The following is a 24,692-nucleotide window of genomic DNA, read 5'->3' on the forward strand; positions in this document are numbered from 1 at the left end:
TCCTTGAGAGAAGTCATTGATCACCCGCGCATTAAATTTACTTATTGGGCGAAGTCCAAGAAGCAGTGAATTGTGAAAGAGTGAACGGTCATGGGGGTCATAATCACTGGCTAGGTTGATGGGAGTTTGCTTTATCTTAGAGAAGGTAAGTTTGACCCAGGAACCCACCACTGAACTGAGTTGGTCAAGGTGAGTTTTCTGGATGTCGCAACGGACGGAACTGAGTGTGGTAAGCCACAATGAAGGATGCTTTCTACTGAAGGTTACAGGTAGAAGTGGGGAAGCACCACTTACTTGGCTCAAAAAAAAATCAGTTCTGTTCACTCAACTATTCAAATCAAAGTAAAAAACCACACCTTGTTTGACCGTTTCCCTTGCGCAGTCAAGCAATCCAGTTCCTCCCTCCTTCTCCAAGCATCCCTTACCTTCTGCTCTCTTATTGTCTCCCCATCAGACCCAAGAGTAAAAAGGTAAAAGGTAAAGGACCCCTGGACGGTTAAGTGCAGTCAAAGGCGACTATGGGGTTGTGGCGCTCATCTCGCTTTCAGGCCAAGGGAGCCAGTGTTTGTCCACAGACAGCTTTCCGGGTCATGTGGCCAGCATGACTAAACTGCTTCTGGCGCAATGGGACACTGTGACAGAAACCAGAGCGCACGGAAACGCCGTTTACCTTCCTGCCACAGCAGTACCTGTTTATCTACTTGCACTGGCATGCTTTTGAACTGTTAGGTTGGCAGGAGCTGGGACAGAGCAACGGGAGCTCACTCCGTTCCGGGGATTCGAACCAACAACCTTCTGATCAGCAAGCCCAAGAGGCTCAGTGGTTTAGACCACAGCACCACCCACATCCCTAGTCCCAAGAGTACCTGGGCAATGAGATAAAGGCTAGTATAACCCATATTATTCTCAGAGTTGTAAACATGCACAAATTCAACTAATAAAATCAAGTATAAACATTCGAGTACATTTACCTCAAATAACTTCCAGTCTGCTTTATTTCCAAATAAAGTACATTTCTCCAAAAAGCAAGTATATTCAAACAGAACATTTCCAGCAACAGTTACAGTCTATTTCCCATTCACAGTTTTGTTTTGTTTTTAGTGCAAAGCACTAAAAGGCCAAACACTTACCTATCCATAAAAGAATATTTTCTTTTTATTTATGATCAACATTTTTAGATATATTTTATACAAAAAGTATATATGGACACAAGGCATTCCCTAAGCAAGGGAGCTGACCAATATTTTAAAAATGGCATTTCTTCATTTGTACATCGGGTTGGATCCGGAGTGAGTCCCTTCCGTGAACAGAAGGGACCAAGAACCAGCAGAAGCTCCCACAGGAGGAAGGTGAAGGGAAGTGCTTTTTGCCACTTCCTCTTTCCTCTCTAGCCCTCCACGCCACACCTCACACTGTTCTGGAGGCGGGAGAAGGAGGAATAAGTGGAAATAACTTCATCAGCCTTCCTCCAGTAGGAGGATCCTGTGAGTGGGATCCTGTTCACGGGTCCTCTGGATCTAACCCATCATCTTTTAAACTGTGGCAATTTGACACAAATCACTAAACATTTTCTAAAAATTAAGAAAGCGCAGAAACCTGCCAAAAATTTAATAATGGTAGGTATACTAATGTTTTGCTATAGAATCGATTATAAAATAAGACAGGAAGCAAGAATTTCATAAACTTTACAGTGAAAGTCAAGTGCCATCTACAGTGGTCATTCAACATCTTGTGGGCAAAATGAAAGAAAGAAAAAAAGTCCTTCCACTACCTTCCGTTTAAACAATATTTAAGGAACTACGGTTGTATATGAATTGTCTACAAAACCCATCTACTATCTTCACATGAACATTAGTGTACTGTTTTTAAAAATAACTAAAATTTTAAACTGCATCTATTAAAGTGCTTGTGTATAATCTTTTTTTAAAAAAGCAACAACAATTAAAATAGGGGAATGTGGGTCACTTGTAAACTTCCATATGAAAGACTGACCAATATGCTAACCATGCAAAATTACTATACATTTTTTTTGCAGCAAGTTCAGTACAGTCAAACTTAATACTCCCAAAAAAGTATTGAACCATGAATTGAAATTAGCGCCAATGCTAAAAAATATTACAATTCAAATTGGAGTTCATTCAAATTACGCTAAGAAACTGCTCATATACATTCATCTGTAAAAAAATATTTTAAAAGTACATCACACAACAAGTGTTTGCTTAGTAGTATATCACAATGGACGTAAAATCTGTTCAGCAAAATTAGAATTAAGTAAGGGCCAAGTCCTGAACGCATGCTCCAAGTTGATAATTTCCTTAAAAAGAATAGGTCTTCAAAAATGGTTTGCAAAATTTCCCTTTTAAAATGTTCATTTTTCTGTTACCAGCACTACTGCACACATGAAATAAGAAAGCTGGCTATTAATTCAAAGGGCTATTTTTAATGGAGTTTAATCGCTCTTGGAAAAACTCAGACAAGACGTTACCTTTTAGGAACAATCAATACATTTGCTAAGAAAATAGCTTATAAAAATATTTCCTCTCGTAGTACTATTTCAAGATATTAGTGGTTCTAATTCCAAATTTTACCACACATCATCTCATGTTAAGGAGAAATACATGTATCAATATAATATTTAGCCAACTTTTAAAAAGGGGCTTTACTTGTAGGCAGCGTGAACGTTTTTCCACACAAAAGCCAGAAGCACTTTCTGCGTCCAATAAGCTGACTGTGGTTTTGGTAAGAATAACCCATATCTTTATTATTTAGCCTTTAAAAGACAAAACGAAACAACCCACCAACTTCTCCCCAGCAACCTGAGGGTAGCTCCCCAAAAATCTGGAAGCTTGTCTACATATAACCTTTTCACATTAAAACCAGAATCCACAAGTGGTTTAACTCTGGGAAGATACCTTCACCTAATCGGAACTTTGGATCTGAATTATCAACATAGATATACTCTTAATAAACATCTGTTAGAGATTAATAATCTTCCGTATAAAGTAGTAATTAAAAAAAAACCAAACTATTCTCTCCCTGATGGCTGGCTGCCCAACATTTCAATTGAAGCTAGTTAAGATTGTTGTTTTGTATGTCATGTAAAATTGCCACTGAACTGTAAAATATCCAATATCCCCACCCGCAGGTTTCTAAACAGGGTCCATGGAAACAAACATTATGGTTAAAATGCTAGCTATAAAGTTCCAGGTACCCAAATTCTAGCTCATGGGGGGGAAAAACTGAGATGTTAGTTTCTCTAAGAGGAATGGACATCTTGTGTCAAACAGAGAAACGGAATTTTAACGCAAAAGTGTTGACTCTAAACTATATAGCTATATAGAGCTATATACCCTAAATTTATCCTCATCTTAAGTATACTAGCATTTATGCAAAAAACTCTATATGCCAGAAATATTTGCTAACAGACTAAAACCACAGTTAGGCAAACACAGCACTAGCAGGCTATTTCAAGCCCATCAAAGCTTTCCTCTACCTGGTCAGTACCAATGAAGTGCAAAGTTAATTTAAAAAAAAACCTTTGGAACTACGGTCCCTACCGCTAAATATTACGCCCCGAACAAATTGTTACAGAATATTATAAAACTTTCAGGAACCGACCGTGTACAACTGTGCTAGGTTCACTTTCTGGAACAAAGACAAATTCATGTTTAATCCTATAAATACGTGGCTGAAGGGAATAAATGCGATGCTCTTTTTTATGTTCTACAAGCATCAGAGTCTGAGCTAGAAACACCAATGGAAAGTTCAGGCAAACGTTTTAGAAGGCACTCGTTGTTCCTCAGCAGACAAGAGCTTTAGATCTCGTGCTTCTGCCTTTGGTTGCATTGTTTTCTTCGGGCGAATGTGACGCATTTGCCTTGTGAGTCTTCTTGTGGTGCTCTAGGAAAGTCTTTTTGGCAAACGATTTCCCACATTTATTGCATCTGTGCAGGGAGAAATTCTTGGTGACTTTCACTTCAATGCCAACATCAGCCCCTTCGTACTTCTTGCTTGGCGAGTTGGAGGCGACGTCCTGCTTTGAACCATTTTGCTTACCTTCATCCCTCTGAGGGCCTCTTCTCGTCACCTTGTTTAAAACGCAGTCAATGGGCTTTTTCACCGCTCTGATTTCTAAGCTTGCCGTTATCTTGCCGAGGTAACGCGAAGACTTCTTGTGCACTACGGTTATATGTCTTATCACGTCGCGCTTCCGGCGGGTTTCGTAAGGGCAGAGCGGGCACCGGTAGAATTTCACAAAAATGTTATTTCCATCCGTGTGCAACTCGATGTGCTTCGTTAGATTTTGCTTAGACGTAAATTGGCGTTTGCAGAGTTTGCAGTAAAGCTTTTTAAAGTCAAAGCCAACGGAAAGTCTTGGCTTCCTGGGCTTTCTGAGACCACCTGCAATGGACTGATTACTTGACTTGGAATTTTCAGAGCTCTGCTTAACTTTGTTTTTCTTTGTGGGTGGTGCGTTCTTTCTTTCAGTGGAAGAAGATGCATTCTTCCGTTCAGCGGATGATGAGGCATTCTTCCGTTCAGCGGATGACGAGGCATTTTTGCGTTCAGCAGATGATGCATTCTTTCGTTCAGCAGATGACGAGGCATTTTTTCGTTCAGCAGAGGATGCATTCTTTCGTTCAGCGGATGACGAGGCATTTTTTCGTTCAGCAGAGGATGCATTCTTCCGTTCAGCGGATGACGAGGCATTCTTTCGTTCAGCAGAGGATGCATTCTTCCGTTCGGTGGATGACGAGGCATTCTTTCTTTCATTTGAATTTGTTCCCTTTGTTTCATTCTGCGGGGAACTGAGGACGGGAGGCACCGATTCTGCAGGTTCAGTTTTATCTTTCACCTCTGTGCCAACTGCGTTATTGGGCTTTTTCTCTCTCTTCGCATTTTTTGCTGAAAGGGTTATCTTGTGAACAATCTGCATATGCCTTTTGAGCATTACCTGCGAGCTATATTTCCTCTTGCACAAGAGGCATTTGCAGGTGGTTAAGTTGTATTCAGCCTTAAGGGACTTTTGTTTTCGGGTCTTAATAGATTTTTTAGCCGATTCCAAGGACAAGGGTTCCCCAGGCTTTGTAGCTATGTCAGGAGTTATGGAATCCCTCCTCAGTCCCCTATGAACTTCATCAAAATGCCTCCTTACGTTGGCTTTTGTAGCAAAGGATTTATAGCACACAGGACAGCTCCTACCCAATGTTACAAGAATGTTCTTATTGCGCCCCCTTCCAGATGTCTGATTTGGCCGCCTTTTAATTTCAATAAATTTCTTCAGTTCTTCCATCTTCTTCTTGTGTACTTTTCTAATGTGTCGGCGTACACTGCGTCTGGAATGAAATTCTTTTTTACAGAGGCAGCAAATTAACTGATGACCCAAATCTGGTTTATCGCATTCCAACTTAGGCTTTGAGGACAGAGACGGTTCTTCTGGAGTCAATATTACCTTGCTAGCAGCAGCAGGGACAGGAATCTCCGCAGTTTCTTCCTGTGAAGGACTAGGAACCGCTTGAGGAGGTTCTGCGGTAGGTTCTGGCATTTCTACTACAGGAGCTGGTTCGGTGGTGACATTCATCTCAATGTTCTCAACCGTGCTATCAGCCTTCGAAACATATTGAAATACAGCATTCCGGTTTGTCTCTATAGGTTCCAAACGGATTATATAGTCTTGCTTGTCCACTCTAGGATACATAGCTTCCAGGAGATCGCTTATGGCTTGGCTCTGCTTATCATTTACATCAGGAGAGTCTGTAGATAAGAGGGGGGAAACCCACAATGTTTACATTACATTATTTTACAGGTGTCACTTCAAACAAGAAATCGGGTGGTGGTGGTTTGTGTTCTTTTTTAAAAAAATAATTTTTATTAAAGATTTTCTTGGTTTACATCACGCATTGTCTCTTTTTTCAGGTTGTGGATAAGTTACATATGATGTGAGACATTTAAGTGTTGTATCCAGTACAGTGATACCTTGGTTACAACCATAATCCGTTCCGGAGGGCCGGTTGTAAACCAAAACAGGTTGTAACACAAGGCGCCCTTTCGCCAATGGGGCCTCCCCCCCCAAAAAATGGGGCTGTCAGGGTACACCACAGTGCTGCTCATGAGTAACGACAGAGTCCTCTCACACTAAAGATTACTTTATTGTGCATAACTATTTACAGTGCACAGTTGCTAAAAACATGACTGCTCAGTCATTTGCAGAATCCGGAAGTGCCCCTCTCCTGTTTCCTGCCCAACACCAAAGCCTCGGCACCCTGAAATGATCTCTTCTGTGTCCCCTGACCCCCCGATGCTGCGCTGGCACCGGAAGCTGCAACTCCCCCTCTGATCGCCTTTGGCTGGCATTGCTGGGTCTCTGCCCAGCATCCCTGACCCTTGACACCTCCTCCTCTTCCGCGGGAGAGAGATCTGGCGATGGGCTTTGGGAGGAGTCAGATGACAGCAGTGGCTGGGGCTCCCTGTACCTGAGCAAGACCTCCTCTCAAGGAGGTTCCCTACCCTGATCCTAGCAGGATCACTTTCCCCGCTCTCCCCCTGAGGAGTACTCCCTCCCGGGCTTTCCTTACGAGTAGAACCTCCCCCGGTCTCTCCTCGCGAGGAGAAGGCAAATCCCTGACAGGGTTGTAATCCCCCAAGAAAGGGGACACACACTTAATGGTTTGACGTGGTTGTAACCCAAAACGGTTGTAATCCAAAACGGTTGCAAGCCAAGGTACCACTGTATACGTTTGGGGAAGAAGAGTGGGGAGAAGGGTGGGGTGGTGAAACTTACATTCCCTTATACAGTGTACGTGTGGGGTTTTGTGTCAGGGTCAACTGGGTAGATTCTCCTTCTATCCGCTAATTACATTTCCTTGGTAGTGAGAGGGATGGGGAGGGCATAGTGCGGTTGGTTGTTTTTAGTTGCCTGCAGTGAGGTTTGTTTGTGTGGTGGTGGTGGGGTTGTTGGGTGAAGATAGCCATATTGATTTGTATGCCATCATGGTGGTGGTTTTAACAAAATCTTAATTTTCAAGATTCTTCATAAGCAGCTGTATTGTGCGGAAGACGAACAGACCTAATCAAGCACTTCTAAAATGCTGTTAGAAGAGGAGAGAAAGGCAACATGGCCTCTTCCACTAAAGAACCAGACCAGCTGTTATTCAGCCTCTTCCATCCTGGCCTATGCCAGCAGAAAGAGCAGGGATCCGTCCCACCAAGGCTCTTCACCTTCATGAGTCAATTATATATAACAGGGGTGAGCAAACTTTTTCAGCAGGGGGCCGGTCCACTTGTGGGGGGCCGGACTATATTTTTTTGGGGGGAAATGAACGAATTCCTATACCCCACAAATAACCCAGAGATGCTTTTTAAATAAAAGGACACACTCTACTCATGTAAAAACATGCTGGTTCGTAGGCCGGATTTAGAAGGCGATTGGGCCGGATCCGGCCCCCGGGCCTTAGTTTCCCTACCCATGATATATAATATGTGATTGCCACTTATATATAGTGCATTGTGGATTATTATTTTTCTTTTAAAAAAAGGAAAGTGGGATAATGTGAAGCCCAAATATTTATAACTGCAATTACTCATATTCATATTGCTACCTTTGCTTTTCTACTTTTCCAGTGTTGTCTTTCTTTTATATTGTTAGTTCCTCCGAACACGGAGCTGTCTTTTGTCGTTGTTACTGCATGGTGTCACAGGGCTGTATTCAAGGCTTGCACCAGAATTCTGCTGGCGCAACAGGACTATCATTTCCTCTCCTCCACCACATGCCCTCCAAACCTGCTCCATAGGGTCCCCCAACCCTCCAGAGCTGACTTGTGGGGGGCCAGAGGGGCCAGGAGAGGACACAAAAGTCTGCGGTACCCACCAAGCTGCAGCACTGGTTGTGGCCCACTTTAATTCAGTAGCGCTATGCCAGTAATAAGAAAAATGAAGACACGCTGTGATGCACAGCCATTGCATTCTAGGGTTAGAGATACAGTCGTACCTTGGTTTTCGAACAGCTTAGTTCTCAAACGTTTTGGCTCCCGGAAGTGACTGTTCCAGTTTGCAGGCTATTTTTTGGAAGTCGAATGTCCGACGGGACTTCCGCAGCTTCCGATTGGCTGCAGGAGCTTCTTGCACCCAATCAGAAGCCGCGCTTTGGTTTCCGAAAGTTTTGGAAGTCGAACGGACTTCCGCAACAGAATCCTTCGGCTTCCAAGGCACGACTGTAGGTTGAACGAGAGACCTGAGAGAACAAAACTTACTGTCATCCATCCGGAGACTTGGAGGACAGTAGAACTTCTTGTGGGTTATTAAATTCGGAAGTCCTCTGAAGAGGCTGCGGCACAATTTACATTCGAAGATGGTGTCCACATCTTTCAGCAAAATATGTTTAAGTTGCTTGGTTCCTGAAACAAATAAAAAGATACAGTTACTACTGGGTGCATCCGAGGCATGATCCAGGTGAGGTTAAGTACTTTAAATGCTCAATTATGTTTATAGGAAAATTAATCACATGCCAACATCTTTCCAACAGACATCAGTAAGACTAATGGTTGAATGTTACACATACCTACCCAGGAGTTACCCCACTGAGTTCCATGAGACTTACTCGCATGTAAGTGTGTACAGGGTAGCAACCCTTAAGTACTTAATTTTAGGCCCCATGGGCCGCTGGAGAGCTTGCACAGTGGTTAATAATAATAATAATAATTTATTTATACCCCACCCATCTGGCTGGGTTTCCCCAGCCACTCTGGGCGGCTCCCAACCAAATATTAAAAACACAATACAGTAAGTGTAGCATTAAACATCAAAAACTCCCCTAAACACATAGCTGTCAACTTTTCCCTTTTCTTGCGAGGAATCCTATTCAGAATAAGGGAATTTCCCTTAAAGGGGGGGGGGGGAGTTGACAGCTATGTAAACAGGTCTGCCTTCAGACATCTTTTAAAAGTAAAATAGTTGAGAAGGCCCTCTGCCTGGTTCCCTGTAACCTCATTTCTTGCAGTGAGGGAACCGCCAGAAGGCCCTTGGCACTGGACCTCAGAGTCCGGGCAGAATGATGGGGGTGGAGACGCTCCTTCAGGTATATATAGGTACATTGTTATAGGAACTCAGTTTCCCCAGCCACTCTGGGCGGCTCCCAATCGAGTGTTAAAAACAATACAGTATTAAATATTAAAAACTTCCCTAAACAGGCTGCCCTCAGATGTCTTTTAAAAATAGGATAGTTGCTTATTTCCTTGACATCTGATGGGAGGGCGTTCCACAGGGTGGGCGCCACTACTGAGAAGGCCCTCTGCCTGGTTCCCTGTAACCTCACTTCTTGCAGTGAGGGAAACACCAGAAGGCCCTCGGCGCTGGACCTCAGTGTCTAGGCTGAGCAATGGGGGTGGAGACGCTCCTTCAGGTATACTGGGCTGAGGCCGTTTAGGGCTTTAAAGGTCAGCACCAACACTTTGAATTGTGCTCAGAAACGACTGGTTGTCAGTGACTGGTTAGTAGCCACTGACAAACTTGCGTCATGACAGAGAGCTGTTCATGTAATAACAACTTGCTAAAGGGGGGGGGGGAGGGGCAGTCCCTATAGGTGGATCATGAAGGGGATGCACAACAATCAGTTTTATGCAGTGCAAAGTGCATGCCTAGCAAGGCATTTATGCTAATAGCCTTTTACACTTTTAGTTGACTCCAGAATTAAAACTGCTTCATTGTGATCTCGGGGGCCAATCTTAAAGCCAGGGCAGTTTAGTATGGGTACAAGTGGTCCCCTCAAACAGCCCGTTTAGGGCTTTAAAGGTCTACATGAGTACTTTAAACTGAGCCTGAAAACCAGTGGTACAGCACAGGGTGGATAAAAATCCATGATTATTTTTTTAAAAAAAAAAATCAGATTTTTTTATTTAAATCAGATTTTTTTTTCTTTAAATTGGATTTTAAAAATAAAATGCTTTTGGAGGAAAACTCTTTCTAAATATAGTTTTCTATTTAAGTTACATTATAGTCCAAAGCCTATTCATCAGGAATTAAGGATTTGTTTTAAGTTTTTCATGTGTGCTAAAATTCAGTCTGTTTAAAAAAAAAAAGTTTAACCAACCTGGATACATATGCTATAATGTTATCGTTTTAGTTAAATTGTTGTTGAGGAAATGATTGTTTTTCTCCTTCCAGTAAAGTACAGCAGAAAAGTCGTCCAAATATAAAGAGTTAACTTATTAAACCTCACAATCATTTCATAATTATCTGTCTATGCATTTCTAATAGTATAACCAAATCAGTAATTTTTGATGTAACTGTAAAAACTACTCTGAAAATTTTATTATTCCAGAAATAAAAACTTCATCTGGTTGTAAATATTAAAATTATACCGGCAAGAATGAGTAATGATTTTTTTTCTATAATTTTTTATTTATTTAAATCAAGTCTTACTGACTAGTGATTTAAATCGATTTGATTTAAATCAAATCCCTCCTGATACAGCATGTTGTGTGCCCTAAACAATGGCTCACATAAGCAAACTAATGCTTGCATTCTGAAACAGTTGAAGTTTCCAAATAATCTATATAGGCAGCTGTAGAGTGCACTATATAAGAATATGGTCTGGAGAGCACATTTAACGGGAGATTTGCTTTATTTAGATTAGATAGCTTGGACCGTTTCACCAGCTTTGGTCCTACTAAAAGTCACTCATGTAACTAGCATCAAGTTCAGGAAAATCCCCTAACTTGGTTCTTTCAGCGACCGTGCTATCCAACCCAAACTGGAGCATTTCGACCGGAGCAGGTAGAAGAAAGGGGATAGAACTGTGGGACAACACTTCGATCCAAACCTCCTCAAATAACTTCTTCCAGCAGCTTCGTGTGAATGTTAAATAGCATGGGAACCTCAAAAACTATAAGATGGAGCAGAAATCGTCAAACACCACCTTCTGGGTCCAAACCTCTGGAATGTCCCAGTGCCTACCAGTCCGTTGTTGATTATATTAAAAGCTGTTTAGAGGCCCATCAGAAAAGAGTTAGACGGTCCGTGACAATATCCCAGTATAAATCATCCAACTGAGTGACTCAAAAACAGGCCAAAGCCAGTAGGAAATCAGTTCAAGACCCTTGAACACAAACCAACAACAATCTTGAGTAATTTATTTCAAACCATTCAACATCTAGTTACTGAATAATGAATGATACTTTCTATGATGTATTCTTATCCATATATATTTTAATGTCTCTCTCTCTCTCTCTCTCTCTCTCTCTCTCTAACCAAATCTGGACTTCAAGATGGTATAAAGTTCTGTTTAAAAGTGTGAATGTGGATATGTTTCTCTCAACATGAAACAATATCGGTGTAGAGATCCAACTGATGCTACTAACAGCCTATTATTCCTATTATCCAGTTGCTCTGTCCCAGCTTCTGCCAACCTAGCAGTTCTAAAGCACACCAGTGCAAGTAAATAAATATTTACTGCTGTGGCGGAAAAGTAAACGGTGTTTCCATGCACTTTGGCACTTGTCATGATGTCCTGTTGCACCAGAAGTGGTTTAGTCATGCTGGCCACATGACCCAGAAAGCTGTCTGTGGACAAACACTGGCTCCCTCAGCATGTGTGCCGCAATCCCATAGTCGCCTTTGACTGAACTTAACCATCCATGGGTCCTTTACCTTTATTACTCCAATACTGCAAAATTGTATATTTTTCACTAGTATTATTTCTTTCAGATATAAATTATATAAAATCAAAGTCCATTTCCCCCCCAAAACACAAATTTATTTAATATTAAAACATCTACTGAATTAAATTTAATGCCACTTCTCAGAAAACCTTAGTAAGACATTAATGAGGAAGTAAAAAAAAAAAAAAAAAGATTAAGATGATTGTTTTCAGCCTAGCCTATTTTACCTAGTATACTGATAAAAACTACGGTTTCAAAAGCAAGGACCATACAATAGTGTGACTGTATAATACTTATACTATTTTCACAGGCAAATATAATAGTTAAAATGGTACTAAATGGGCAACAGAATGAGGTTGTGATTCTGTGCAAAACTGATATTTCGGTGTTTGAAGGGATCACCGAACAACATGCTTGGTATATGGAACATTTTTTCCATTTTCAAAAGTTTATTTGCCTGACACACGATCAGGTATCCAGATGGATCAAGTGTGACCTGGTAAAATATCCTAAAAGCTAAAGACAAACTTGGGTCCACATAGCAAACCATTTTTATAAAAGTTTCAGAGTTCCTTTCCAAAGTACTGCCATTTCTCTTATCTCAAACACCTGAGCAAAAAAGCCATTTGTAGTCCCATAAATTATTGCTACCGCTATTTGACAGTGCCGGTGCACTAAGTAAACACTGGAGAACATAGAAGTGACAGGCCGTGTAGCTGACTTGCCATTTAAATTAGATTTACAAGAAAGAGGCTGGGGTGGAGGTGTGTTCAGAGATGAACGGACAGAGATATAGGGCACAGGGAAGCTAAGTGGTGGGCAGTACAAGGCTAAGGTAGTTCAGAAAACACTTTGAACTCTATTCACTGTATTGGAGAAGAAGCAGGAAGTTGCTTTCCTTTTAAAAAGAGCTATACTAGGTACAGGAAGTAAGATATGTGAGGCCATGGAGGCAAAAGCAAGAAGAAACAGTAACTACAGGTGGTATTCCAGCAAGGGGTGAGAAAGTGGCGTGAGGGGAAACTGAGAAAATACATACCAGGCTTTAAAACCAAGAGATTTTTGTTAAAAGATGTTAATCGCGCAATTTGCAACTCACTTAGCTGAAGTGAACCTGGAGTTCTTTAGGCGCTTCTGCAAATTTCAAACTAAAATAAGAGTTTGCAATGCATGGACGTTTACTGAAAAGGATGGGAGGCTCTGAAACAGAGTCAAATTACTACCATCCTCCTTCCAACTCAAAACATCAGCCTCTCTTGTACTACACAACAGCAGTGCAAGTGTGTCGGTATGCTCAGTGCAATGTGTACGGGTGACTGAAGTACACTCTGCTGAAAACAGTAGAACAGATTCCCCAACTATGACTTGTTTCATATTTTAAGCTACTTGAGAGAAGACATCTTTCACTTTTTTTCAGAACTCTGTAAGATGCCCTACACTGATGGCACGATACAAATAAAAAGAGAAGAAGAGTAGAAGAGTTTGGATTTGATATCCCGCTTTATCACTACCCGAAGGAGTCTCAAAGCGGCTAACATTCTCCTTTCCCTTCCTCCCCCACAACAAACACTCTGTGAGGTGAGTGGGGCTGAGAGACTTCAGAGAAGTGTGACTAGCCCAAGGTCACCCAGCAGCTGCATGTGGAGGAGCGGAGACACAAACCCGGTTCACCAGATTACAAGTCTACCCTCTTAACCACTATACCACACTACAGGTGAAACTTGAAAAATTAGAATATCGTGGAAAAGTCCATTTATGTAAGCAATTGTTTTCATTAACTACTGGAGTTTAATATATGAGATAGACTCATGAAATGCAAAGCGAGATATTCAAGCCTTTATTTGTTAGAATTGTGATGATTATGGCGCGCAGCTGATGAAAACCCCAAAGTTGAAATTGTTAATTTGGGGTTCTCATCAGCTGTACGCCATAATCATCACAATTATAACAAATAAAGGCTTGATATATCTTGCTTTACATGTCATGAGTCTATCTCATATATTAGTTTCACCTTTTAGGTTGAATTACTGAAAGAAATTAAAACTTTCTACGATATTCTAATTTTTCGAGTTTCACCTGTAGCTCTCTAAGAGGCCTAATAATTATTGTGTTATCAGGGAAGTAGGTATGGCAGTCCTAAAAAGAGGTTTAAATTATGCACATGACAACACATGTGACTGGGAGTGGTCGCTGAGACCATATAACACCAGTCCTGAAAGACCTTCATTGGCTCCCAAAGTTTTGCTGCTGACCTTTAAAGCCCTAAATGGCCTCGGTCCTATATACCTGAAGGAGTGTCTCCACCCCCATTGTCCAGCCCGGACACTGAGGTCCAGCTCTGAGGGCCTTCTGGCGGTTTCCTCACTGCGAGAAGTGAGGCTACAGGGATCCAGACAGAGGGCCTTCTCGGTAGTGGCGCCCGCCCTGTGGAACGCCCTCCCACCAGATGTCAAGGAAATAAACAACTATTTGAGTTTTAGAAGACATCTGAAGGCAGCCCTGTTTAGGGAAGTTTTTAATGTTTGATGTTTTATCATGTTTTTAATATTCTGTTTGGAGCCGCCCAGAGTGGCTGGGGAAACCCAGCCAGATGGGTGGGGTATAAATAATCAGTTGTTGTTGTTGCTGTTGTTGTTGTTACGCATATATTTTATGTAAGTTGCATGTTGTGGTGTTACATTGGTCACAATAAATGTTGCATATTAAATACTTTTCAGATAACTTCTCATCACATTTTCCTATTGCTAAGAATCCCAAAGAAGAGGGGGAAAGTTAAAATGTACAGATTTTTCTTTTCATTTGTTGAGAGAGAGTTGGTATTGTTGTGGCCAACATAACATCTTCAACCAATGTAGGCTTTATTGTCCTGAGCTTATAGAACTTTGTCCCTAAGATAACATTTCTTGTCAGTTCAGCAAATGAGGAAGCAAAATTAATAAAGTGCCATTAACTTATTATCTATTTTATTGGAGAGGTCTTTAACTGGAAATTAGGGGGGGGGGATAGAGAAATTCTGTGTCATCTTGCATGTCACGCTTCTGGTTGTCACATGAAACTATGGGAAATTATCTTTAAAATGATTTACAACATGTAAACTATGTGTGAAAATGAAAAATGGGTCCGTATTTCCATGGAATCGCCTATTACTTTACTTTTTCTTTTTTCTCTAGGCTACTAGTATTTCCTTTTTTCTAAGGTTTATTTCAGATATCGTTCCAAACTATGTTCTGTAAAGCTCAACTGTGTTGTTCTTGTTTTACGTTATCTAACTTGATTCTAAGTAGCCAGGAAACATGTTTGAAAAAGACACAGCTTGGCTTAATGTCTGAATTAAGATACCAAACATATGGTATGCTGCTCCTCTTCTGGAACCCAGATACAGCTAGATTCAGAAGTTTTGAGTAGAATGAAAATGGAAAAGAAAAAAACAGTTCTAAATCACTGTTTGCCTGATTGTTTGAACTCAGATAATGATAGATAGATGATAGATAATAGATAGATAAAAGATAGATAATAAATAGAAAACAGATAGATAATAAATAGATAGTTTCTTCCTCTTTATAGCTTTCATTGCCTTGCCATTACCTGGCCCATTCCACAGTACAGTATAATTATTCTAACTGGAAGGGGCTGGATAGAAACTTATAGAAGTCCAGTACTGTCTTACCAACCATTCTGAACACAGTATTTATTGGTATTTTATTCTGGCTATTTCTATACTGCCTTGCTTAGGTTTACATAGGAAAGAAATTAGTATAAAACAATAAAACAGCTAAGATAAAAACTGTTAACAATTAAAACGCTAAAAGGTAGAAATACAAGTAGCACAAAACAATAAACACCTTTAAAAAACACCTTAAATGACTAGGACGGTAAAGGTAAAGGTAAAGGACCCCTGGACGTTTAAGTCCAGTCAAAGGCAACTATGGGGTTGCGGTGCTCATCTCGCTTTCAGGCCAAAGGAGCCATCGTTTGTCCACAGACAGCTTTCTGGGTCATGTGGCCAGCATGACTAAACCGCTTCTAGCACAACAGAACACCATGACAGAAACCAGAGCACACGGAAATGGCATTTAGCTTCCTGCCACAGTGGTACCTATTTATCTACTTGCACTGGTGTACTTTTGAACTGCTAGGTTGGCAAGAGCTGGGACAGAGCAACGGGAGCTCGCCCCGTCACGTGGATTCGAACCACCGACCTTCCGATCAGCAAGCCCAAAAGGCTCAGTGGTTTAGACCACAGCGCCACCCAGTCCCATAAATGACTATAGTTAGCAACACATACATCCACTCAATTGCTATCCTAACTAGAAAAGACCATCCAAATAGAAACAATATACTGTACTACAGTCCTGCTTGACAACACCAACCCTGAATCCTTACTCCTTTTTTTCAGAAAGCAACAAGACCACATCAGACATTCAACCTAAGCCCGAAATTTCTAAGGTCACAAAGGAGAAATTCCAAATTTCTGCAGACAGGGCAAAGAAATGCTTCTTCCCTACAACACAAAAAAGCATATGCAATTTACTACAAGATATGGCAAAAGCCCCTAATTTAGATGATTTTACAAAAGGAGTGACAAGATTAACATTACAGAGTAGATTTACAGTTACCAGTTTTCCGTACCTAAATTTATTTATTTATATTTTATTAAAATATTTATAAGCTTCTTATATGGGCATCTCAAGGCATATCATACATAATTATTATACAGTAAAATAAACAATCAAACATCATTTTTATCTCATAACAGCTGTCACCCGTTGCCAGCAAAAGCCATGATAAAAAAAAGTTTGCTGCCTATCTCAAAACTGCACTGCTATTGAAAATACATAATTTGTGGTGAACATTTTCCCAAAGGGCTTTTCAAAATTTGAAATGCTACAGTCTCAGCTACGATGTATACAGTAAAGTCGTACATCCGTTCGATTTACAAAACGTTCAGAAACCAAAGTGCGGATTCTGATTGGTTGCAGGAATCTCCTACAGCCAATCGCAAGCTGCGGAAGGCCTGTCGCACGTTCCGCTTCCAAAAATAGTTTGCAAACCGGAACAGTCACTTCCGGGTTTGTGGCATTCGGGAGCCAAAACGTTCGAGAACTAAGCTGTTCTTAAACCAAGGTACGACTGTACAACCAAAGAACATTCCAACAGAAGAATATTTAAAAAGCTGAAACAACAACAACAACAACAACAACAACAACAACAACAACAACACCCTGTCTGATCAACATTCACCGCAGGACACCAGCAAAGGCCAGGGAGTACCAGAAGCATCTGAATGACTACTTACTGTTGGTATTAGAGTACAGTCGTACCTCTGGTTACGATTGCTTCAGGTTGCGTTCGTCATGGGATACGAACGCACCGAACCCGAAAGTACCGGAACAGGTTACTTCTGGGTTCGGCAATTCACACATGCGCAGATGCACATGTGCATGCGCAGAAGTGCCAAATTGCATCTGCGCATGGCGCTTCAGGTTGCGGACCTTTCAGGTTGCTAACGGGGCTCCGGAACAGATCCCGTTCGCAACCAGAGGTACCACTGTATTAGAATCGGTGAATCTTTGATAGACTTATTTATTCATTTAGAAATTCTCCTGGTCCTGGCATCATCTTAAAATCGGAACCCAGGGTGGTGTACTTACAATCAAATATCAATACAATAATTAAAACAAGCAATTCTTAAAACATTGGGTAGCATCCAACTGAACTTTCTTCAGCTCCAACCCATTGAAATTAATGGACTAGTTAGTCATGTGCATTAATTTTAATGGGTTGTATCCAAGGATATCAGTGTGCACATGAACAAACTTGCATGGGCACAAGGGAACTTTACTTCTCTCTCCTTCCACCCTCACCCCTAAATCTGCTCAAGAGAGTTGGGGGGAACCCCCATAACAGATTTTGGAGGTGGAAGAGGGAGAGAAGAGGTTCCATATTGCCTGCGGAAGTAGGCTTGAATGTGCGATTATTTTGTTGGTTACAACCCGATGGTTCTACTGTGAATATGACTAATGTTGGATACAACCCAAAATCAAACCCATGAAAATCCAAGAGTGCCATTTTTCTTAAAACGTGAAATAATGATTTTAGATTGTTCATTAGATGTAATTTATGTCACCATTGAAGCATTCCAAACCTTCAAGGGAAAATAATATATAAAAAAGAACCTACTCATACCTGATCGAAAACATTCAATAATTTGCTGAATGCCGGATTTTGATGTCTGAAGAGGCTGCTGCAATAAAGGATGATCTCCGGGTTCCAGTATATGCACTGCAAAATAGTCACAATAAATAGTTTTTAAAAAGAGCTTAAGGTACATGCCCACACATAAATGTTAATTGCACTGAGGCTATTCCATTAAAATTCTACTAAAACATTGCAATTTGGTCTGGACATCAAAAATGACAAATATGTACCGGTAGTTTTTTTTATTGCTATTTCCAAAACAACTGTATTGTCTGTGATTGTCTCAGTTAAGCTCGAAAAAGCATATTCACACACAAATAGAGATACAGTGGTACCTATAGGTTCTCGAACGAAATCCATTCTGGAAGCCCGTTCCGCTTCCGAAATGTTCGAAAACCGAGGCGCAACTTCCCATCGGTTGCAAGAGCTTCTTGCCCTCAGCGGAAGTCACGGCGCACATTCCGGTTCCGAAAAACGTTTGAAAAGGAAGCATTCACTTCCAGGTTTTCAACGTTCGAGAACCGAAACGTATGACAATGGAGGCGTTCGAGAACCGAGGTTCCACTGTATATATACAGCTTATATATCTAGAAAGCAGTTACCACTAGAAATGACAAATAACATTTTTGAAAGATAGAATACACGTAATTGCTAGAAATAATTGCCATAAGGTATTACCAATGTTGTCCAGCAATTCCTGCGCTCATGTACCTACATTCATATTAGGATTATGTTTGCTGCTCAATTGCATTAATCTCAGTTTAAGGAATGAATTATGCTAGTGCTTGTTAACTCTGTTGAGTCAGTCAAGATGCAACTGAGCATCTTTCCAAGAACGTTTATTTCAATCACAGCTTTTTATTTGTAAAGATTCCCAACAGACATGTCACGCGATTAAAGAAATCTGAGATTAGCCATAGAAGGTGCAATCAAGTAATCATCTGATCAATAATTCTATATAGGTAACAACCCTATTCTGAAGCAACTTACTTTCTTTGGGTTGTACCCACTTAAGTCATGAGTTGATATTAATGGGCTTAAATTATTAAAATCCATTTATTTCAAAAGTTTACTACAAGTGTGACTTAATAGGACAAAACCCTTTGTTTTTAGATGATACATACAGTATATGCATTATAGGTAAAGGTAAAGGGACCCCTGACCATTAAGTCCAGTCGTGGACGACTCTGGGGTTGCAGCACTCATCTCGCTTTATTGGAGCGGTACCTATTTATCTACTTGCACTTTGGCGTGCTTTCAAACTGCTAGGTTGGCAGGAGCTGGGACCAAGCAACGGGAGCTCACCCCATCGCGGGGATTCAAACTCCCGACCTTCTGATTGGCAAGCCCTAGGCTCTGTGGTTTAACCCACAGCGGCACCCGTGTCCTTTATATGCATTATACCAAGGATCAATTTAAAGAGACAATCCAACTATATGAGAGAAAAGGGGGGACGCATTTTTCTCCATCTTAAGATGGTACTTGCCATTTGCACTTGTTAGACGTATTTCTTACATATGCATAGAAGCAGACCTCTATTTATGTGGAAGTACATTTTTAGTCAATTAAAATGCTTTTATCCATGCCTACTCAAGTTCAGGTAAGTAGGTTAGTAGGTATCCTATCTTAACACATACTGATGTGTATATTTCTCTTCATTTTCTCGTTTCGAGTGTTTTTAGGTTACAAGCCATTTTTTTAATGCTCATGTTATTACAGCAACGTGCCAACATCAGAATATTTGTATATATTTAGATCAAGCTATTTGTACGCTGAATAAATATTGTTTCTGCAGGCCCTGGAAACATAGTTTCCAAAAATGTTTATTCCCTACCTTCCCCTTCAATCCAGTCTACAAGAAGCAAATACAGATGTAAGAAGTACTCAATCAAAACCCAAGCATTTTAAAAATACTGGCAATACAACAATATTTGAAGATGTCCTAATTCCATTACGGCAGCATAATATAGGCTATCTTTTTCCCGACAGCCAGTGTGGTGTAGTGGTTAAGAGCGGTAGACTCGTAATCTGGTGAACCGGGTTCGTGTCTCCACTCCTCCACATGCAGCTTCTGGGTGACCTTGAGCTAGTCACACTTCTCTGAAGTCTCTCAGCCCCACTCGCCTCACAGAGTGTTTGTTGTGGGGGAGGAAGGGAAAGGAGATTGTTAGCCGCTTTGAGACTCCTTCGGGTAGTGATAAAGCGGGATATCAAATCCAAACTCTTCTTCTTACTGCATTTATTTATTTATTAAAGAAAGGTAGATTATTAAGCACTATTACCTGGTTCACAGCAGCCATGGTGATGGTGGTCAGTCTGACAACACTTGTCCCTTAGAGGCATTTTCTACATCAACGCCCCACTTTCCTTCTACATCTAGTAGCTCGTTTCTGCTAAAATAAACAAATTTTCTATAATTTACCAAGGAAAATAAGGTTCTGCGTTGTTACATGACGTCCCTATAAAAACCACTGGTCTAAGAATGAGCAGTGACTATTGAACATATATAAAAAAGAACAATTCCACACATTAAAAAAAATATGAAATCTTCTCTACTCAGCAATTGTTAGGACATGGATAACTGCGATTGATAACTGCTATTGCAATTAGAGGCAGCTTAACGGGCTGGGAAACGAGGCAAGACATTCCCTCCCAAATCAGGGAAGTTCTTCACTCCTTTTCAGCGCTAATTCAAATTAGCTGATCTAAGCTCTGCAAACCCCCAAATGCCTTTTGTCCCACCTCAATCCCCAACCCCACTTATTCCTTCTCTCTAACCCCCAGTTATGTTTGAACCACCCTGTGATGAAACGGGGCATATACATAGTTACCTGGCTGGTTATACAGCACTAAGAACGGCAAACAGCTATGGGATGTGTAAAGGAGGAAAGTTTCTCCAGTGCAGTGAAGGTAAAGGTAAAGGGACCCCTGACCATTAGGTCCAGTCGTGTCCGACTGTGGGGTTGCAGCGCTCATCTTGCATTACTGGCCGAGGGAGCCGGCGTACAGCTTCTGGGTCATGTGGCCAGCATGACTAAGCCGCTTCTGGCGAACCAGAGCAGCGCACGGAAACGCCGTTTACCTTCCCACCGGAGCGGTACCTATTTATCTACTTGCACTTTGACGTGCTTTCGAACTGCTAGGTGGGCAGGAGCTGGGACCGAGCAATGGGAGCTCATCCCGTCGCGGGGATTCGAACCGCCAACCTTCTGATCAGCAAGCCCTAGGCTCTGTGGTTTAACCCACAGTGCAGTAGTCTCTGGGAAATGTAGTTTTCCTGAAAAGCACTGCTGGAACTCTTTCCGGAAATCTTTTTCCTTTCCTTTCTCCCCATGGCTGTTTGCTACTTTCCAGCTAGGAAAGGGCGCTGGAACAGCAATTATTGTCTTGACTTGGGATTTTAATCTAAAAGGGAGAATAATTCTCCTGGATTCTTTCAGTAGAGCGTTAGAAGCCTATAAAAACCACATCGGAATAACCAAAATAACAGTTTTACTCAGCCCTGTTTACAAACATTTTGTAATGCGAACTGACATTGACAAAGGATTTTATTTATCGGAATGAAATAAAATTCACAGGAGGACAAATGATTTTTGTCAAAAAAGGGGGGGCTGTTTGCGGTTTTCAGCACTCCACCAGCATCCAATCAAAACAGGAGAGAGGGGGAATAGCGGTGAGTTTAAAAAACTTCAGAAATACACTACTTTAGAGTAAAGCATATCTACGAGCTTATGGAGTGCCTTATGGAGTGCCAATCCAGTATTTTTATTGTAACTTGTTCCTAAATATCCTCCAATACAGATTTCAAATGGCATGCATCAAGTCACAGCATTGCCAACTTCTAAACCACTGATCTCCTTTGCAGCATCACACACATTTGAGGCTACATATATAGAACTGTCCATATAGTTAAAGCTATGGTTTTCCCAGTAGTAATGTATTGAAGTGAGAGCTGGACCATAAAGAAGGCTGATCGCCGAAGAATTGATGCTTTTGAATTATGGTGCTGGCTCTTGAGAGTCCCATGGACTGCAAAAAGATCAAACATATCCATCCTTAAAGAAATCAGCCCTGAGTGCTCACTGGAAGGGCAGATCCTGAAGTTGAGGCTCCAATACTTTGGCCACCTCATGAGAAGAGAAGACTCCCTGGAAAAGACCCTAATGTTGGGAAAGATGGAGGGCACAAGGAGAAGGGGATGACAGAGGATGAGATGGTTGGACAGTGTTCTCGAAGCGACTGGCATGAGTTTGGCCAAACTGCGGGAGGCAGTGGAGGATAGGGGTGCCTGGCGTGCTCTTGTCCATGGGGTCACGAAGAGTCGGACATGACTGAACGACTGAACAACAACAAATATAGAACTGCAGAACTTTGGGCAGGTTCCCTCATGCTGCAATTGAAGGAGTTAAGAGAACTCCAAAATGTCATTCTCTTCTAAAATGGTCCAACTGTTTGCAGATAAAGTATATGATGCTTGCTCCTTCATAACAGCATAACATTTAATTCTGTTTCTATGTGTACACACACCACATTGATGGATTTATGTTTTGAAGCGGTCTATAAATTTGTGAACCACAAGAGCCCCTTAAGGAGTAACCATTGCAGGTCATGCCATTCAAAGGAAAAGCACTATGTCGTCCACTTATACCAGTTCTTACTCTATTCGCAACATAAGAATGGAAAGCATAATGTCGGTGGACAACTAAAGAGGTTCAAAGACGCTCTCAAGGCAAATCTTTAAAAAATGCAGTATAAACACCGACAACTGGAAAACAATGGCCTGCGAGCGCTCCAACTGGCCTCTGCTAAAGGCGTCATGGACTTTGGAGACACCCGAACTCAAGACATTTGGAGAAATATGCTAAGAGGAAGGCACGCTTGGCAAATCCTCATCGTCATCAACTCCTGCCCAGAAACCTATGTCCCTACTGTGGAAGGATGTGTGGATCTAGAATTGGCCTCCACAGTCACTTGCGGACACACTGGGAAGACCATGTTCATGGAAGACAATCTTACTTGGCTACAAGTGATCGCCAATCATGGCAATATCTACACACAACTCAATCGAAGCATGTTGACTCAACGGTAAGTCTCTTTCCCCCCAATGGGGCTCACTTCCAAAAATGAATATGTAGGATTGCAGCACCAGCATCTAAATAAATGACCAAGCTTTGTATCCTTGACGAAGCCTATCTCGTCTCTATGTCTATATGCAGTGTATATGGACCAGTGTTAGAAACTTAAATATATCAGCTAGGCACCAAGTGGCTCCTTAAACCAGACATGCATTATAACATGTAATATGTCAGATGTACCCAGTCACAGTAACATGACAACTCAGAATACTATTTCTATCACTTTTCACCAGCACCTGTTGCTTTCCCATGTATCCAGCAATAGGGCTGGAAAATTCTTAATATTCTTAAGAGGATTTCTTCTCCGGTTTTCAGAGAGTAGCTGGAAGTGGGGGTGCAGAAAAAGGTCCCCCTTTCCTTCCATTCCACAGTTTTAATCTGAAATCTTAGGTGCAGTACTGCACCCAGAGCTCAAAAACCGCTTGCGCTAGTGAAATTTCCTGTCGCAAAACATGCCTGGAACAGTGGGAGTTTCGAACACCAGTGCCACAAATGTGCGTGAGGGGCGGTGCCAAACTGGGTCTTTGACCCTTGTGAAGTAACACCTAGTTTTGCCCCTGGGTAATATAGCACTGTGAGGATGAAATCTGGCATGCACACCCACCCACCAAAATGTTAATTTGACAATAATTCATAAAAGGGGGGGGACCCCAAACTGTATACTTTAAAAGGTTGTTATTGCACTTCACCAGATCCTAACCTATTACAGTATTTGTAAGAATACTGGGTGCCCCCCCCTTATTTTCCCTTCTACACAGGTTCTGTTTCTCTTTTTCCTTTTCTCTTGTTTATTTACGTCTCTCAATGTTTAGTGTACATATAATCATGTACTTTCTGAACTTCCAATACATACGTTTTTAAAAATTGACAATAACTCAATTTGGTACGGTTGCTTTTAAACCGATCTTCTCAGTAGGTACCCACATAAATATAAGATATTATAATCATCTTCATCATCACCCTTCGGCTCAGCGCCCTGTGATGTGGAACCGCCCGACACTGCCCTAAATCCTGCGCTGGGCTGATCCATGCCACACACAGGAATGCCAACTCAGACCATGCCAACCATTACGACCTGGCCACCCACTTCCACCCCATCACTAGCCTTTCCATCAGTGATGCAGGAACAAAACAACAACAAGCATTCCAATACAGAACCCACATTCCCAAACACACACACGCACACCTCCCTTTCCCTCTCTCTGGCACTCATCCCCCTCCACACAAGTTCCCTCTCCCTCCCAACTCCCCCGAACACACCACCTACTCCCAGGTTACCAACTCCTCGCGCGCTCTTCCGGGGCCACCTGTCACACGGGTCGCCCGCCTCACACAACCCAGCATCGGCGCGCGAGGGGAGGGGGCGGGCGCGCGCGCGTACGCACACACGCCAGCCAAACCACCCAACCAACAAACGCGCATCTCCTCCGTGTTTTCCGCGGCGGGCGAGGGTGCCCGTGACGGAGGGAAGGCGGAGAGGCGATCCTGACGGGGAGTTTCAGCGGCGACCACCACACTTACGGGAAAGGCTCCTGCGGGAGACGCCAGCCCGGCCCGAGCGAGGCGCGTGAGGTGCCTGCCGGGCGGGCAGCGGCTGGGCGTGAGGGAAGCCCCTCTTCGCCTGCCCGCCACCGGCCGGCGGGACGCGCGCGGGAGGCGGATAGGAAGGAAGGAAGGAGCCCTTGGGCTTCTCCGAGGAGGCGCA

General features: G+C 42.0%; 1 protein-coding gene across 2 annotated transcripts; it reads right to left on the reverse strand.

The window, feature by feature from the left end:
• Positions 1 to 3,595: 3,595 nt before the first annotated feature.
• ZNF800 (zinc finger protein 800) lies at positions 3,596 to 24,640 on the reverse strand. Of its 2 annotated transcripts, none has more exons than XM_033162016.1 (5): positions 24,509 to 24,640; positions 20,135 to 20,242; positions 17,841 to 17,936; positions 8,250 to 8,393; positions 3,596 to 5,754 (listed from the first exon to the last, which is right to left on the reverse strand). In XM_033162016.1, exons 2-5 carry the CDS (start codon positions 20,193 to 20,195, stop codon positions 3,800 to 3,802), a joined length of 2,256 nt encoding a protein of 751 aa, XP_033017907.1. In that variant the 5' UTR covers positions 20,196 to 20,242; positions 24,509 to 24,640; the 3' UTR covers positions 3,596 to 3,799. The 2 variants fall into 2 exon arrangements, with proteins under 2 accessions (XP_033017907.1, XP_033017905.1); XM_033162014.1 differs by having other exon boundaries at positions 20,135 to 20,245; positions 24,509 to 24,632.
• Between the last annotated feature and the right edge of the window lie 52 nt (positions 24,641 to 24,692).

The sequence above is a fragment of the Lacerta agilis genome, chromosome 10 (genome assembly GCF_009819535.1).
Source record: "Lacerta agilis isolate rLacAgi1 chromosome 10, rLacAgi1.pri, whole genome shotgun sequence".
Classification (NCBI taxonomy): domain Eukaryota; kingdom Metazoa; phylum Chordata; class Lepidosauria; order Squamata; family Lacertidae; genus Lacerta; species Lacerta agilis.